General features: G+C 34.7%; 1 protein-coding gene across 8 annotated transcripts in view; it reads right to left on the minus strand.

The window, feature by feature from the left end:
• Nucleotides 1-16,184, minus strand: part of BIRC6 (baculoviral IAP repeat containing 6) — a 216,187-nt gene that overhangs the window by 117,295 nt on the left and 82,708 nt on the right. For 4 of the 8 annotated variants that reach the window (XR_011466116.1, XM_070379760.1, XM_070379758.1 and 1 more), the window contains 10 exons: nt 10,681-10,868; nt 9,591-9,914; nt 9,282-9,381; nt 6,764-6,978; nt 6,226-6,434; nt 5,557-5,903; nt 4,402-4,621; nt 3,757-3,890; nt 2,878-3,015; nt 1,367-1,494 (listed from right to left, as the gene is read on the minus strand). Coding sequence is in view for 7 of the 8 variants with exons in the window: in XM_070379760.1 (XP_070235861.1) it covers nt 1,367-1,494; nt 2,878-3,015; nt 3,757-3,890; nt 4,402-4,621; nt 5,557-5,903; nt 6,226-6,434; nt 6,764-6,978; nt 9,282-9,381; nt 9,591-9,914; nt 10,681-10,868 (2,003 nt within the window). In the remaining variant the exon portion in view is untranslated. The remainder of the gene's footprint in view (nt 1-1,366; nt 1,495-2,877; nt 3,016-3,756; nt 3,891-4,401; nt 4,622-5,556; nt 5,904-6,225; nt 6,435-6,763; nt 6,979-9,281; nt 9,382-9,590; nt 9,915-10,680; nt 10,869-16,184) is intronic. The other 4 variants (XM_014477364.2, XM_070379757.1, XM_070379759.1 and 1 more) reach the window with 3 other exon arrangements.

Here is a 16,184-nt window from a genome sequence, read left to right on the forward strand (position 1 = left end):
CTAACCCATTTTGCCTAACAATAGTAAAATATTACAACAGAGTAATGACATTATTACAATTCACCTAAGTTATTCAGATTTCAATGATGTGAAAAAGCTTCACATCATTTTCTTGCAAAAGGGCCAACGGTTGCTCATAGTGGAAAAACTCAGAAATAAGTAATTTAGTGCTAAGTCATGCTTTTTAAAAAACCCAAAGCTTTCACAAACTTTCAGAGCATACATGTTTTCATATAAATTCTCATTTCATCTTAAATTAGCTTCCCTGGTGGCTCAGAGAGTACAGAGTCTGACTGGAGAGCGGGAGACCCAGGTTAGATTCCTGGGTCGGGAAGATCCCCTGGAGAAAGAAATGGCAACCCCACTCCAGTATTCTTGCCTGAAAAATCCCATGGATGGAGGAGCCTGTCAGGCTACAGTCCATGGGGTCGCAAAGAGTCAGACACTACTGAACAACTTCACTTTCTTTTTCTTTCATCTTAAATCAATTATACAAATATTTTTAAAAGACATATAAGGCTCTATACTGGATATTAAATATACAGTATATATTTCTATATATACTGTAAGACAGAGAGGAAGATGCATTTATAATAAAGTAGTGGCGTATAAGAATCTGACATCAGCTATAAACTCAGGTTAACAAAAGAATCTCAACAGGAGAATACAATAAATATAATGAAAGGCAAAATACAGGATACATGGGGATATTTTATGGGATCCTAATTTAGAAATCAGGGAAGATCTCCTTTAGAAAGTGAATATGAACTAATTTCTGAAAAGTAAGTTCAATTATCCAAGCAAAATAGAAAACTAAATGTTTGGTAGGGGGAGAGGAAGGGATGGGGGAATAAGCACATATTAAAATAAATCTTGGATGAGAAGACTGGTTGCAGGTGGTCCAGGAACTCAAATTCAATATGGCTAGGCCAAAATTCAAACCTAAAAGTTAGACAGGCAGATGATAGATATGCTAAAGCCATATTAAGGAGTTTTACCATCAGTCAAAGATCACCTGGAAACCACTAACAATTTAGAGGTGGAGTGATATGATCAGGTATGTATCTAAAAGAACCCTCTGGGGCAGCATGAAAAATGAACTGGATTGAGAAAACAAAGGCAGACATGTCTTCTGACTAGGCAACTGATGGCTGCACTTAGAATAGTAGTATCAGAAATGTGAGGAGGTAGACAGCTTAAAAGAACTTGGCAAAAATCTGTGAACTATGTACTGCTGGCATCTTACAAACAAACTCCATCTCAAAAGTGTCAAATAATTTCCCTAAATTAAGTAGTTCATAAGGTCTGATGGGAAGTCTATCTCATACAATGTCTCAAATACAAGCAAAAAAATATCGAAAGTTACCTGTTTATGATGAACTAGCTGCTTTCTTATTTTTCTGGAATATAATCTATCAAGGCTACTGCTGCCTTTGGAAGACCGACTTATGTTCTGGGTGTGCAGATTATTGTTAATGAAACTCCACTGGTTACCTACAGAGCAATGAAAAGTTGTATTAATAATTATGATAAATGTGATTTTAAAGTACTACTCATACCCAGAAAATATAAAATGATAAATGTGTTAATCACAAGAAAGCGGTTTTTGAAAAAAATTAAGGAAACCATCGTAAAGAAACTGCTAAGAACATGTGATCTTATAAAAGTTAACCTAGACCCTAAATGACTTTAAGACCAGGGTTCTCTGTGCTTTCAATCTTTCCATTAAGGTAACAGTCTACTTTTTCCACAACTGTTTAAAATTAATCTTTGTACAATACCACTTTGATAAAGTCATTCAAATGTAACAATAACAAAATGCTCACTATTGCCTATTTCAAACTCTATGCTTTTATGCAGGTATCAAAAAAAAGGATACTTAAAAATCTGATTTAATGACTGCGAAAATAAGACTGAATAGTTAAAAAACCATGCTGCATAGCTCTACATCTTCTCATTCTGGAATGTGTCCAGACTATTCCATACTGGTCATTCTGTTCACTTCAGGCTTAATCCCACTTGTCACCAATCCTCAATGATTTTTTTCATATCTGCTTAACCTAATAACAGCTTTTTCTGTTCTCTTATTATCCTTTTGTCAAGTCATTCAAATTCTTCAGGCCTTAAAAAAATGTCTTCCACCAATGTGTTTTCATAATACCTGAATGCTATGAATAAAACTAAGGCTTCACATACTATCTGTTATATTCCAACTTTACACACAGTTGCATTTGTGTCTTACTTCTACAGTCTATAACTGAGTAGTGACCTATAGATATTAATATACAGCACAGTTTAAAAAAAAAAATCCTTGTGCATGAAAAGAATTCCCCGCCCTATTCTCAAACAATGTGTCATAAACAACTGATTTACATATAAAACATCTAAACAGCCCTTTAATAGTATAATCCTAATAATTTTTTAAAATTCCTAATTTTATGGAAATTCTTGTCTGTATTTACATATGATATGTAGCTGCTTCATAAAGTCTTGTTAACTTGGAAAACAAGAAGAAAATAATTTATCTTACACTTTGATTTTCTTTCATTTAAAAAATTTTCTGTGCTTCAAGCTTATGGAGATTACAACTCACAAAAATCTAGGAATTTCTGTATCTTGGCATAAATGTCATTTGCAGTTAATAGAAACATTTTATAACAGTAAATGGAATGACATACTAAATACCATAAAACTACAATAACCCTTCACAGACTTCCTTCTCATTAACTTCACTTATATATATGTTATTCCTGGTAAAGGTAAGGAATATCTTACATATATTACATATAGCTGGACTCTCCAGGCCAAAGTCAGTTCTGGAAAAATTGCATATTCATTCAAAATCCCCACCAGCAGATTATTATAAACGTCTGATACCTGTCATAAACCTCTCCCTGTCTTTACCATTCAAAGGTTTCTTTGCAGCTGCTGCTTCATCTTCCACAGTTGCCACATAATCCAGCAACCTGGACACGAGCATAACAACCCAACTGATCATGGGGATATCTAGTACTCCTGTACAGAAATGAAAGGGGGAGAAACAGTCATGTGACCCTAAGAATCCTAATGAAGTCTGGTAAAATAATTACAAAATTAAGATATTTTATAACTCCAAAATACACCATATAATTATCAATACTAATATTTATTTATATTAAGCCTCAAAATTGAAACCTGCGGCCACAAATTGAATAACACATCAAATCTAATGGAAGATTTAACAAATCTTTCATGGTACAAAAACGGATTCATAAGTATAATTTGAAATCTAACAGGTAATAACTTACAGAAAACAAGGTATAAGAAACTATTCTTAGACTTAAAGGGGGATGAAATTTTTTAAAAAAGGTCTCAATTTATAAGTCATATAGTTTCACACTATGTTTCAGAGTTTTTATTCCAGTAACAATTTTCCTGCTCAAATGAAGCTCATTATCAATAAACAGAACAGCAGTGCTGCCAAAAAACTTAAACGTGAGAGCTGATTTTAATCATGATAGTATAAAAACAACATACACAATAATTTCCAAGTTCAAAATTCACATAAAGAAAAGGTACACATTGAAAAAGCAGTAACCACATGACAGTCAATCACATGAAGGCTGGTCATTCTAAAAAGTCTGTGTCACAAAAATATCAACAAAATGTGCAGCAAAACAAATATTAAAATAAATATTTCAGAGTAGATAGTTTATAAAAAACAGTATTTACAGGAATCTTATGTTTTTACTTGAAGAACACTAATTCAAATAATACCTTCTGTCCTCCTATGCATGGGTAACTGTGGCTGAAGAGGTGACAGTAAGTTATCCAACAGATTAAGTAAGCTTTCTAATACTCCACTGTTACTAAGTGATCTCTGACCAATGCAGGAAAGTAACATGAAGACCCTAAAAAGAAAAAACAAAGATACAAACAAAACACTGAGTATGAATCAATTTAACTGTTCATATTCAAAATAATTCACACTGTAATTTAAGAGACTAATGATAGACTATTTGGTTATTAGTAAGATTTATATCTGGAAGCACAATGTTAAAAATAGCTCTTTTTCAGCTAGTTGCTTATATTTTCTAAGTTTATCCACAAGAAATCACGTAGAAACAACATTATCACAGACTGAAAAAAATACGTTTGACACATATAGCAATAGAATCTGATAGGAAATACGTGTAAACACAAATCAATAAACTCCATAGATTTAGTTAGGAAACTGAAGAATATAGTTCAGTTATATCATGTAGAATCTTCTTCAATATGCCCTTCACTGGGCATTGCTCAAACTCTGAAAAGACATGCTTAATTTTTCCACACTCAGTACCCACATACACAACATTTCCAATTTGAACACTGTGGGAATAAATCACTAATAACAAATTATTCCAGCATTTTCTGACCTACCTATCCTGTGGAAAGATGAGAAGCTGCTCGGAATTGTACAATTCCTGAAGAACATTAGAAAGAAACTGGCCCCACCATCTTTCACCACCACAGAGCTGAACAAGTAGAAGACCAGTATGCAACCGTATCTTTGGGGTTCCACTGATGCACAGGTGTTTAAAAAGCTCTTCACAGGCCTGGGCATGGAACGTACTCTGCAAAACTGCAGGAACAGAGTGTCCTATTACAAGAAAGAAAACAGTAAAATTTCCTATTTAAGAGTATGCTGTAGGATCAAAATCAGCATTCCCAGATAGGCTTTCCTCCTTACCAGCAAAATCTGGTCTATTTATTTATTCCTTATATATAGAATTTTAATTGCTAAATATTTGGGGGGGGGAATGGCAATTACATCAATTATACTTGGCACCCCACTCTAGTACTCTTGCCTGGAAAATCCCATGGCGGGGAGAAGCCTGGTAGGCTGCAGTCCATGGGGTCGCTAAGTCGGGCACGACTGAGCGACTTCACTCTCACTTTTCACTTTCATTCATTGGAGAAGGAAATGGCAACCCACTCCAGTGTTCTTGCCTGGAGAATCCCAGGAACAGCGGAGCCTGGTGGGCTGCCGTCTATGGGGTCGCACAGAGTTGGACATGACTGAAGTGACTTAGCAGCAGCATACTTCTTCTATGTGGAGTTAGGTGAATCAGATAGCTCTGTGTGGTGTGTGTGTGTGTGTGTGTGTGGAGTTAGGTGAATCAGATAGCTCTGTGTGTGTGTGTGTGTGTGTGTGTGTATTTGGGTGCACACAGTCACAACCATATGTAATGATCAAAAATAGCTCCTGGCTAGAAACTGACAGTTCTGTTAGATTAGCAACTTATTAACAGCTTTCAGTGTTGAATTTTCAAATATTAATTATTATTTTGCCAGGTAACACAATGATGTAGAACATCAATAGCTGAAACTCAAGAAAAAATTAACCATAGACCTATTTAAGAAAAACAAATTAAAAAAAGGGAAAAAAATGAATCAACCTAAAAACGCATTTCAAAAACATATCAGAAAGGATATCAAAATAAACAGTACCCAGTAAATATTAATACATTAAAACATACAAAATCATATCAAATGTATTTCCGGCCTTTTTAAGTACTTAAGCTAAATACAAACCATTGGAAGAGTGAAGAAGGCTGAGCAAAGTGTCCAATAAATATCTGATGATGGTACGTAACTGCTCTGTGGAAGATGTCTGAATTAAATCTTTTGGGTCTGATGTTTCACTCAACATCTTCCTACTTGCACCAAGAGCTACTTTGAGCCTCTGCACTGCATTATGAGCCAAATTTAGTTGAAGCTGTAGCTGGATACAGTCCTGATAGGCAGAAAAAACTCGACTGTCCTCCTCGACTGCCTTGTCTGGCTTTCGCAAAAAGTACTGTGCGTTGTTAGCACTGTTGAGAGGAGGAAGATCAATACTTTGCAAAAGAGTTTCCAGTCGATGACAAGCTAAGTTATACCTATAAGAAAAAAATAAATGAACAAAATAATTCTTGCAATGTTCTCTTTAAAATACATATACAAATACACACAAAAATTAAATCTCTAGAACAAGTTAACATACAACTATTAGAAAGAATTAATCAATTGGTAAATAGTAAAAAAAAAAAAAAATATTAAATCATATTAATGCATTAAACATTATAACACGCTAGTGTCCTCCTGCTTTTTGCCCTTCTCTATACACTTATGAAAAAGTATTTCTTGACCAAGTATATGCAAGACATTATATAAAATATACAGCTTCAATAAGATTAAAATATACACCAATTTTCTACTAACCTGCACTGTATATCCTCCTGTAGAGCAACCATCATTGCTAAATGCTGGTCAATTTCTGGTTGGTTTGCAGATTCTCCCTCTCCCCTCAGAGGATCATGCATTAATTTCAATTCACTCTCCCAAGGCAAGATATAGGTATGACCATAGTAAAATCCTAATGGAATTTTAGCTCTGGCATTTGTACTTCCATAACGTCCAATGACAGTGATCTGAAATGAAAACTTATAAATATACATACCTACTCATCTACAACAATAAAAATCTGAATCATATATTAAAAAATAATTATAAAAAGATACATATTTTATTAAAGTACAGTTGATCTATACTATTGTGTTCATTTCTGCTGTACAGCAAAGTGATTCACTTATACATACACATACACACTCTTTTTTATATGTTTCCATTATGGTTTACCACAGGATATTGAGTATGGTTCCCTGTGTTATAAGGATACTTTTAAATTATGTCTGAATATTTTCCCTAACTTATCAGAAACAGAGAGAGTGTACCAATTCATCTTCTTGAAGTTCTTTACCTTCATGAATCTGCACACTGGAGGTGGTATCAAATCATGCAGAATTAGTGAATGGGTGCTAATATCAGTTGCCACTACCAATCGCCTCCCGTCAACCTCTTCCCCTAATGTCCAAATGTCAATTGACAAGGAGGCCAAGTCTCCACAAGTGGGAATCAATACATCTGTCAATAGTATTGGTCTGCCAAAATCCAAGGTCACAAATCTCCTTGCTCCTATGAGAGAGAGAGAGCAACGGCTGACATAAAAGACCACGAAAATTAACCACAAGATACACTCAGAAACAATTTGGAACATTTATCTTAAAATATAAAATCAACTTACTAAACTATAGACAATTAAGAAGTTAAAAATTGTCATTCAAAAATTGTCTAAAATTTCCATCTGTATTAAACTCCAAGATCTAAGTTAAAATATATATATAAGAATAAGTTTAAAAAAAGTTAAAAAAAAAAAAAAAAAAATAAGTTACTGTGAAGGCAACCAACTGTACACATGAGCTTATTTTAAAACTTTAAAACCAAAAAAGGTAAATCAGCAAAAACAGAATATAGGTGAACTCAATAAACTACCTATCTGTTCTTCTTTCAGTCATTTGGTCTTTTTTTCCTTCTAATTTCACTATCATCTTTTGGAGCTGCATCTTACATTGTGGTTAAGATGTAAAGGAAAAGTGTAAGGCTTAAATCACATGTAGTCATTGCTGCTGCTGCTGCTAAGTCGCCTCAGTTGTGTCCGACTCCGTGCAACCCCATAGACGGCAGCCCAACAGGCTCTGCCATCCCTGGGATCCTCCAGGCAAGAACAGTGGAGTGGGTTGCCATTTCCTTCTCCAATGCGTGAAAGTGAAAGTAAAGTCGCTCAGTCATGTCCGACTCTTAGCGACCCCATGGACTGCAGCCTACCAGGCTCCTCCATCCATGGGATTTTCCAGGCCACAGTACTGGAGTTGGGGTGCCATTGCCTTCTCTGCATGTAGTCATTACTACCACACTAAAAAAATCTCTTACTAAGGCCCTCCAATGGAGACAGATAAAGCTTCTCTCGAACAGTGCTTCCCTCCCATATTGACACATCACTGTCTTGTCAGCTCAGTACCAGATGAAGCAGAAGGCTTACTATTAAGGGCCACACTGAAGAGGGAGCACGTCTTCTCTGTGTGAGCTCATATTAACGAAAGGCAACAATGAGCTAAGAGGAGAGCAGATTTGCATCTCACATACATTTCAGGAATAAGGTCAATTACTGAAACAGTAGGCAGAATCATTAATAAAAATCCTAATTATTTTTCTTCTTTATTGGCTTGGGGGCCAGATAGCAATCTTACTAGTTACACTATATGGTGAAGGAACCCAACTAAATTTAATAGGACTAGTAATATCTCCACAGAGCCGTTTTATGGAAAACCAGGGAGTTATCAATAATTTTTCCTAAACAGCTAAGACTACTGAATGAAAAACATAATTCTCCCCTTTAGGGGGCTAACATGCCATCATCAACCCCATAGATAAAAAACCAAATCATAGTGTAAACAACTGCTAACACTTCGTAAGACTGGACACATAAGACTGGATGATAAATTTCACTCTAAATGCCACAAACACTAATGCTGCTACCAATGAATGGTTAGTTGGGCAGAAAACACCATTAACGTTTTTTTAAAAACTCTTCCAAAGAGGAAACAACCCACTGCAGTAAAGCAAATATGGTTCAACTCTTCATATAGTGAAAACTAATACAGTACTCACTATCTTCACATTACTTACCCTGGCTGATTCATGTCAATGTATGGCAAAAACCACCACAATCCTGCAATTAGCCTAATTAGCCTCCAATTATAAAGAATAAATTAATTTAAAACACACACACACACACACACACACACACAAACAAGGATTTTGTTAAGTTCTGCTGCTGCTCAAGCCCAGAAATAACAGCTGGTAGGATAATAAGGGAAACATTTCCTACAGTGTATTAGTAAACATGCTCTAACGGAAAGCACCTATCCTGATCATAGGTCTCTAGCAATATAAGCATGGTAGAGGCCTAAGTAAAATCTTAGTTCTCCAGAGACCATGAAATGTTCATCCTACTTAGTTACTATCATTAGCAGTAACTCTGTCAGCTATTCTCAAAAAAATGGTTCCACGATTAGAACCATGAGACTAATGCTAGCCTTAGAAATACCTCTTTAAGCATAATTTTTAGTGTAATTGTAACTGAGCAGCTACAATGAAGGCAGATATTTATGTCAACCATAGCCCAAGAGGTAAGATTCTTATATAGATCAAACCCACTGTTTGGACAGAATGAATGAAACTACTCAGCAGCACACTTCCATTCAACTTCATCAGTACAGAACTTGAGTCTTAATGTAATGCATACTCTTGGTAAAAAAGCACTTTCCTCAGAGCAGACGTGATTTATTTCCACAGAAAAATCAAACTACAAAATACTGTCTTCCAAGAACCAACAGACAAAGCAAAAAAATATATATTTTAAGAAAATAAAAGATTACCTGAATGCATTCGCTCTATAATAATGGACTGGTGAGGTGGAGGTTGAAGAAAATGTGAAGCGTGAGAAATTGCAAGGGCTAGACCAGAACCAAGTGGATTCTAGAAAAGAAAAAAGTATAATTCTATATTGATATCACTCTTGCTCTATAAAAACTAATAACCATAAAATGAAGTTAATAAGTCTCATTTCCTGATGTATATTCTGCAATATTTTATAAAATAATCTAATTTGCCTTCTAAAGTTAGCGTATACATAAAAATATTTTTAAATGTCTAAGCGAACACCTATTTAAAATATAGTAATTTACCATTCTGGACTTGTTGGAATTTTTGTTATGTGCAGCAAGATTGACTGTTGGGGGATCAATAACTGAGCCTGGGAAAAGCTGTGCAAGTTCGGCATTAATCACAACGGAAACTGCTTCATTGGGTGGGGTAAGTGGTGGAGTCATAAAAAGTGGTGTTGTTTTTGGAGTGGGTGGAATAACATCAGATGGATGAATGAAGAATCCAGGGGCTGCCACTGGGTTGGAAGGCACAGAGCTGTGAACAGGACCTGCTGCTGATGCTGCGGATGCTGCTGCAGCTGCTGCAGCTGTTGTCTGATGTAACTTGGCTTCCAGCTTTGCTTTCTGTAAAAGAAGTAAAAGCAACAAATATAGACTAACCCTGCCTACCTAATCTGTGGGGAACACTATACGGCATATATTATGAAAATAAACATGATTAACTGGATCCTAGTGCAATAAATATGAAATTAAGTAAGAAAAATTGACTCAATATGAATGGAATACTTCTATGTTGCATATATATCTCCTTAAAAATCTAATATTAAAGTTCCTGAGTATTTCGGCAGTAGGACTTTCTCAAAGCAAAGGTGGAAAAGAAGAGCAATTAACATAAATAAGGAAACAAAATTCTTCTCAAAACAAAATATTAACAGGAAGCGGATTCTCATGTTGCCTAACCTGACACAATCTGTCACTAGGAATTGTATATAGTCCACAACAAAATCTCCAAAACATGCTATTATTACTAAATTTTAATTCACATTCATTTAGTGTCTTTAAATGTTTTAGGTTTTACAATCCATAAAAATAGTAACTGTTAACACTTACATTTGACCAAGGATATTTATAAATAGAATAAAGAATGGATTTTAAAGATTACAAAGAAAATATGAATTATATTCCCCAAGATATGAAATATAAAATGCATTTAAATAATTTTTAAAAATTTAAGTATATCATGAAGATGTTACCTCAATTTTTGCAGAAAATGGTTATCTCAGATCGGTCAACCTAATTTCCTTTATGAAAATAACAGTCATTTTTACAGTACTTTTTCAGCTTTTGAAGTTTAGAGACAGCATGAACAAAGAGCCAAATAGTCTCCAACCTGTTGCTGAAGCTTCAAAAGCTGCTGCTGTTTCTCTTGCAGCACCTGTAGCTGTTGCTCGGCTGAAGCCATTGCATGAGAGAGAGACTGCAAAGCTACCTGGGCTGCTGAACTCAGGGCTGTCGAAGCTTCCCCAACTGTCCCAGATGATAGTCCACCTACTGCAGGAGTAACCCCGAAGGAACTCACTGGCATTGAGACAAAGGGGGAGAAACAGGATAAAGAAAAGGCTCACAGAGAAACACGTACAAAAGCACACTACTTCGACACTAAACAACACTTAATTTTCATTTAAAAAATAAAAATCTTGAGAGGAAATCTTAATGGTAAAACTATATTGATAATAATAGTATTCAAGTATAAGGGATCCAAGAATGACTTCTTAATCAAAGAAAATTAGTATACTTTTAAGTTTAAAAATACTTTTAGCCTGAAGACATTTCATTTAATATGGCTAAAATGAAAATAAAAAACAATAATCTTATACAGTTTGAGCATGAGAAATAAACTGATGTTTGCTTTACTAAGATTTCCTACAGAAACAACTTCTTCTTCTCCCTTCTTCTCCCTCCCCTAAAAAGCTAAAAAAAAAAACCCAAAAACCTTTCAATTATAAGAACATCGTTTAACAAGACTGATGACACCGATTTCCTCATTTTATAGCACAGCCTAATAAGAGAATCTGGCCCACATACAATATGTAAAGCAGTGTTTCCTCAGAACATGAACAGGAAGAGAAACATGTCCTACGCACAATTAAGTCTGGCACACACTGCTTACCCATGAATACTACCATTTTTAAAGATCTATAAAATTACACAAGTTTAAAATATTTTTACTCCCCTTTTCAACATTATTCAAATATGTATTATAGAAGAATTTTTTTCCCATTAAATATTTAACAGTGTCCGTGTAAAACATTTTGAGAAAAGCTGAGATAAAAATTTAATTTCATAAACTCACACAATCTTCAACAAAAGAGGCAAGAACATACATGCAATGGAGAAAAGACAGTCTCTTCAGCAAGCTGTACTGGGAAAGCTGGACAGTCACATGTAAATCAATGAAGTTAGAACACACCCTCACATCATACACAAAAATAAACTCAAAATGGCTTAAAGACTTAAATATAAGACATAACACCGTAAAACTCCCATAAGAGAACATAGGCAAAACATTCTACAGATAAATAGATATAAATCACACCAATGTTTTCTTAGGTCAATCTCCCAAGGCAACAGAAATAAAAGCAAAAATCAACAAATGGGACCTAATCAAACTCACAGGCAGAGCAAAGAATACTATAAACAAAACAAAAAGACAATGTATGGATTGGGAGAAAATATTTGGGAAAATGCGACCAGCAAGGGCTTAATATCCAAAATATACAAACAGTTCATACAACCCAACAATAAAAAAAACAAACAGCCCAACTGAAAAATGGGCAGCAACCTAAACATAAGAAGACATACAGAGGGCCAATGGACACGTGAAAAGATGCTCAACACCACTAATTATTAACAGAAGTGTAGAACAAAACTACAACAAGCCATTGCCTCACACTGGTCAGAATGGCCTAATTAAAAAGTCTACAAGCAACAAATGCTGGAGAGAGGGTGGACAAGAGGAAACCCACCTATGCTGTTGGTGGGAATGTAAGCTGATAGAGTCACTACTGAAAACAATATGTAGGTTCCTTAAAAAACTAAAAATAGAACTTCCATATGATTCAGCAATCCCACTCCTGGGAATATAACCAGAGAAAGCTTTGACTCAAAAAAACATACATGTACACCAATGTTCACTGCTGCACAATTTATAATAGCCAAATCAAGGAAGCAATCTAAGTGCCCATCAAAAGATGAATAGATAAAGATGTGGTATACATATATAATGGGATACTACACGGCCATGAAAAAGAATGAAACAATGCCATTTGCGGCAACATGGATGAACTTGGAAATTATTATGTTAAGTGAAATAAGTCAGAATGAGAAAGACTCACTTATATGGAGGAAAGACAACTGCTACAATAATAGGAAATGTAGAAGTTACCCTGTAGGGCTAAAACCTTAGTGGTAGAACTAGGATTAGAAACAAGGGCCATGTGAAATCAAATATAACATGAGGCACAATGCTAAGTAAGGAACTTAACTCACTTAAACTTTGCAATGGCCCATGAGTAGGTAATACTGTTACCCTATTTCACAGGTAATGTATCTAAAACTGAGGGAGAGACACAGAAAAAATTAACATAACATTTTAAATCCACAATATCCCAATAAATATAAATAAGTAAAACTGAGGGAAGTAATTTGCTCATAAATATTTGAAAAGTAGGACGGGGGAGGTAATCTAACAGCATATCTTGACATTTAACAATGAATATGCTATGCCAGAATTCAAATAAACTATTTTTTTAAACTAAGTTATAATCACAAGATAGAAATAACAACAAAACTGTGCATAGCCTCTTAGAATAAAAAATTTCCTCTATTAAAAAAAAAAAGGTCACTACACTAAAGCCATTTGATACCTCATATACCACGCACAAATTCAACTATATGAGTTTGGTCAAAGAAAACGCAGTCATATCTCATACAAGCTGTGTGTCCCAAAATAAAATCTACTTGCTCCACCAACTGTTCCACCAAAGCAACAGAAGTTCACTCCAACTCTAGAGGGAAAATTATTAGACTTACTGAAGCATTTATGTTGGCCTTGTACTTTGGGGATAATTTAAATGACTTTCAATATTAACCATGTATACTTTAGCCTTCTACTGACTTTAAAATCTAATGCCCAAATAATATTCAAAGGAAAATGAGGTAAATCATGAGAAACACATAAAAGACAAACAATCCAAGAAAATGTCATTCTGCTACTACAAGAGCAAAGAAAAAAATAAAGAGAAATGAAAATGAAATTATGAGATAAATCCAAATGAATACTGAACACAAAAATTATAACAATAACCATGAGAATTAAAATAATATAAAATTAAGGTATGAAGTCATATTGCCATATAACTCAGAAAAGTGATTAAATAATGTTCAACATATTTGCACCATTTGGGAAAAAAAGTAACTGGATTTCTGGATATCAAGGATACATGTATATTATGCTCTCTGGGATAACTGCTAAAAATAATAAAAAAAAGAAAAATAGCTCAGTAAAAATAGAATCACCAATAAAATGGAAACAGGGAAAACAAGAAACATCTAATAGGCAAGATGAGAAATCTAACAGAATATATAAAATACATGGCAGATTTGAATACAAATATATTAGCAATTATATTAAATGTAAATAAGCTAAATACTCCAATTGAAAGAACGGGACAAAAAAGGTTAAGTACATTCTGCTTATAAAAGATGTATTTAAAATAAGGAGATTCTGCAAAGTAAAAGTAAAAACATATACCATACAAATAGTAACCTAAAGAAAGCTGATGACTAGTAGAGAAATATCAAAAGAAGTAATTTTAGGAAAATCAATGCTACAGAGAGATAATACCTAACAATAAAAGATTCAATTCATGAGAAAGATACAACCATTCTAAATTTGTATGGCAGCTTCAAAATGCATAAAACAAAAACTGTTGAAACCAAAAACAGACAAATCCAAAAGTATAATGACAAGAAATTAACATGCTGATCTTATTAACTCCAAAAAAAAAAGAAACAGATAAAATAATCAATAAAGAGATAATTTGAAGAACACAATTAGCAAACTGTATATCCAAGTGGATATACAGAGTACACTTCACCAAGCACAGACTAAACATTACGGGTGAATGTAACAATCATAACATGGAATTTCAACGGCTGACCAAAAAATACATAAATGCAATTCTATACCACACAGACCTTACTCAACCAGTGTTTAGGAACATGTAGCTAAGAAGTTATGAAAGTGAAAGTTAGTTGCTCAGTTGTGTCTGACTCTGCAACCAACCAGGCTCTTCAGAACATGGGATTTCTCAGACAAGAACACTGGAGTGGGCTGCCATTCCCTTCTCCAGGGTATCTTCCCGACTCAGGGATTGAACCCAGGTCTCCAGCACTGCAAGGCAGATTCTTTACTGTCTGAGCCACCAAGGAAGCTGAGCTAAGAGATTATACAAAAAACAAATAAAAAGCTAGAAATGATTACTCTAAAAAAGTTAGGACAACATTTACCTTCTTCAAAGAGTGAGGGAAAAATAAATTGAAGTGGGCATAAAGAAATCTGTTTACAGAGTACTGGAAATGTTGTTTCTTGACCTGGTAGTCATACGGGCGGTTTGTGTTGTGATAAATTGCTTCCCTATACAATTGTTCAGAGAAGGCGATGGCACCCCACTCCAGTACTCTTGCCTAGAAAATCCCATGGATGGAGGAGCCTGGTAGGCTGCAGTCCATGGGGTCGCAAAGAGTCGGACACGACTGAGCGACTTCACTTTCACTTTTCACTTTCATGCATTGGAGAAAGAAATGGCAACCCACTCCAGTGTTCTTGCCTGGAGAATCCCAGGGACGAGGGAGCCTGTTGGGCTGCCGTCTATGGGGTCATACAGAGTGGACACGACTGAAGAGACTTAACAGCTTAGCAGCAGCATACAATTGTTTACTGCACTTATCTGTATGAGTATTATATTTCACAATTAACATGTTTCAAAATAAAAGGAGACAGAAGTTGAGAGACTACACTCATCTTCTAGTACCTTATGATCACAACTCAGGACTTTGTCTTAAAATTTAATAAAATCCCTCTGCTGGCAACAGTTTTGATCTGAGTGCAATAGAAAGTTGAATTCTTATAAAAGCATAGACTACTTTTGGAATGATAAGAAACTGGTCCTATTATTTGTTTTGCAAAAGAAATGGGTAGGAATGTGAAGGAATAATTTTTTCAAATCACATCTTTTGTTTTAAAATATTACTGAATATTTTAAATATTCTGTTTTAAAATATTGTCTGAAAATATTACTTATCCAAATACATCAACTTTCTTAAAATAAAAAAATTAATTTCATGACAGTTCCAAAGAAAAAAGCCTGATTTAAAAAACTAAAGAGTTCTCAGACTCCCTGGTGGTCCTATGGTCAAGATTCTGTGCTTACACTGTGGAGGGCATGGGTTTGATCCCTGGGCTGGGAACTAAGATTCTGCAGCCAATCAATCAATAAATCAATATATAAAACAAAACTAAATAATTTTCTGGAAGTTTATTTTCTTGTTATGGCATGTTTCCATACCACGCTAAATGTTTAAGTTTCTATAAAATGACTGTAATAGTCCAAGAAAACAAACATAAGTAGATAATGACCCTTCTGGCATCTCCACGTAAAAGAAATATAAAATTTTATTTTAAAATGAAAACACTCAGCTAGATAAGTCATGAATTTCACTTAGTGGTTACTTCCACAATTGCAAGAAATATGATTCTGAATAAAAAGGCACTCAAACAACTGTTAAGCTCCCTTTAAAACATGCTGCCATTCTGGACCCAAGTGCAAGATT

This window comes from Bos mutus, chromosome 11 (genome assembly GCF_027580195.1).
Source record: "Bos mutus isolate GX-2022 chromosome 11, NWIPB_WYAK_1.1, whole genome shotgun sequence".
NCBI lineage: Eukaryota > Metazoa > Chordata > Mammalia > Artiodactyla > Bovidae > Bos > Bos mutus.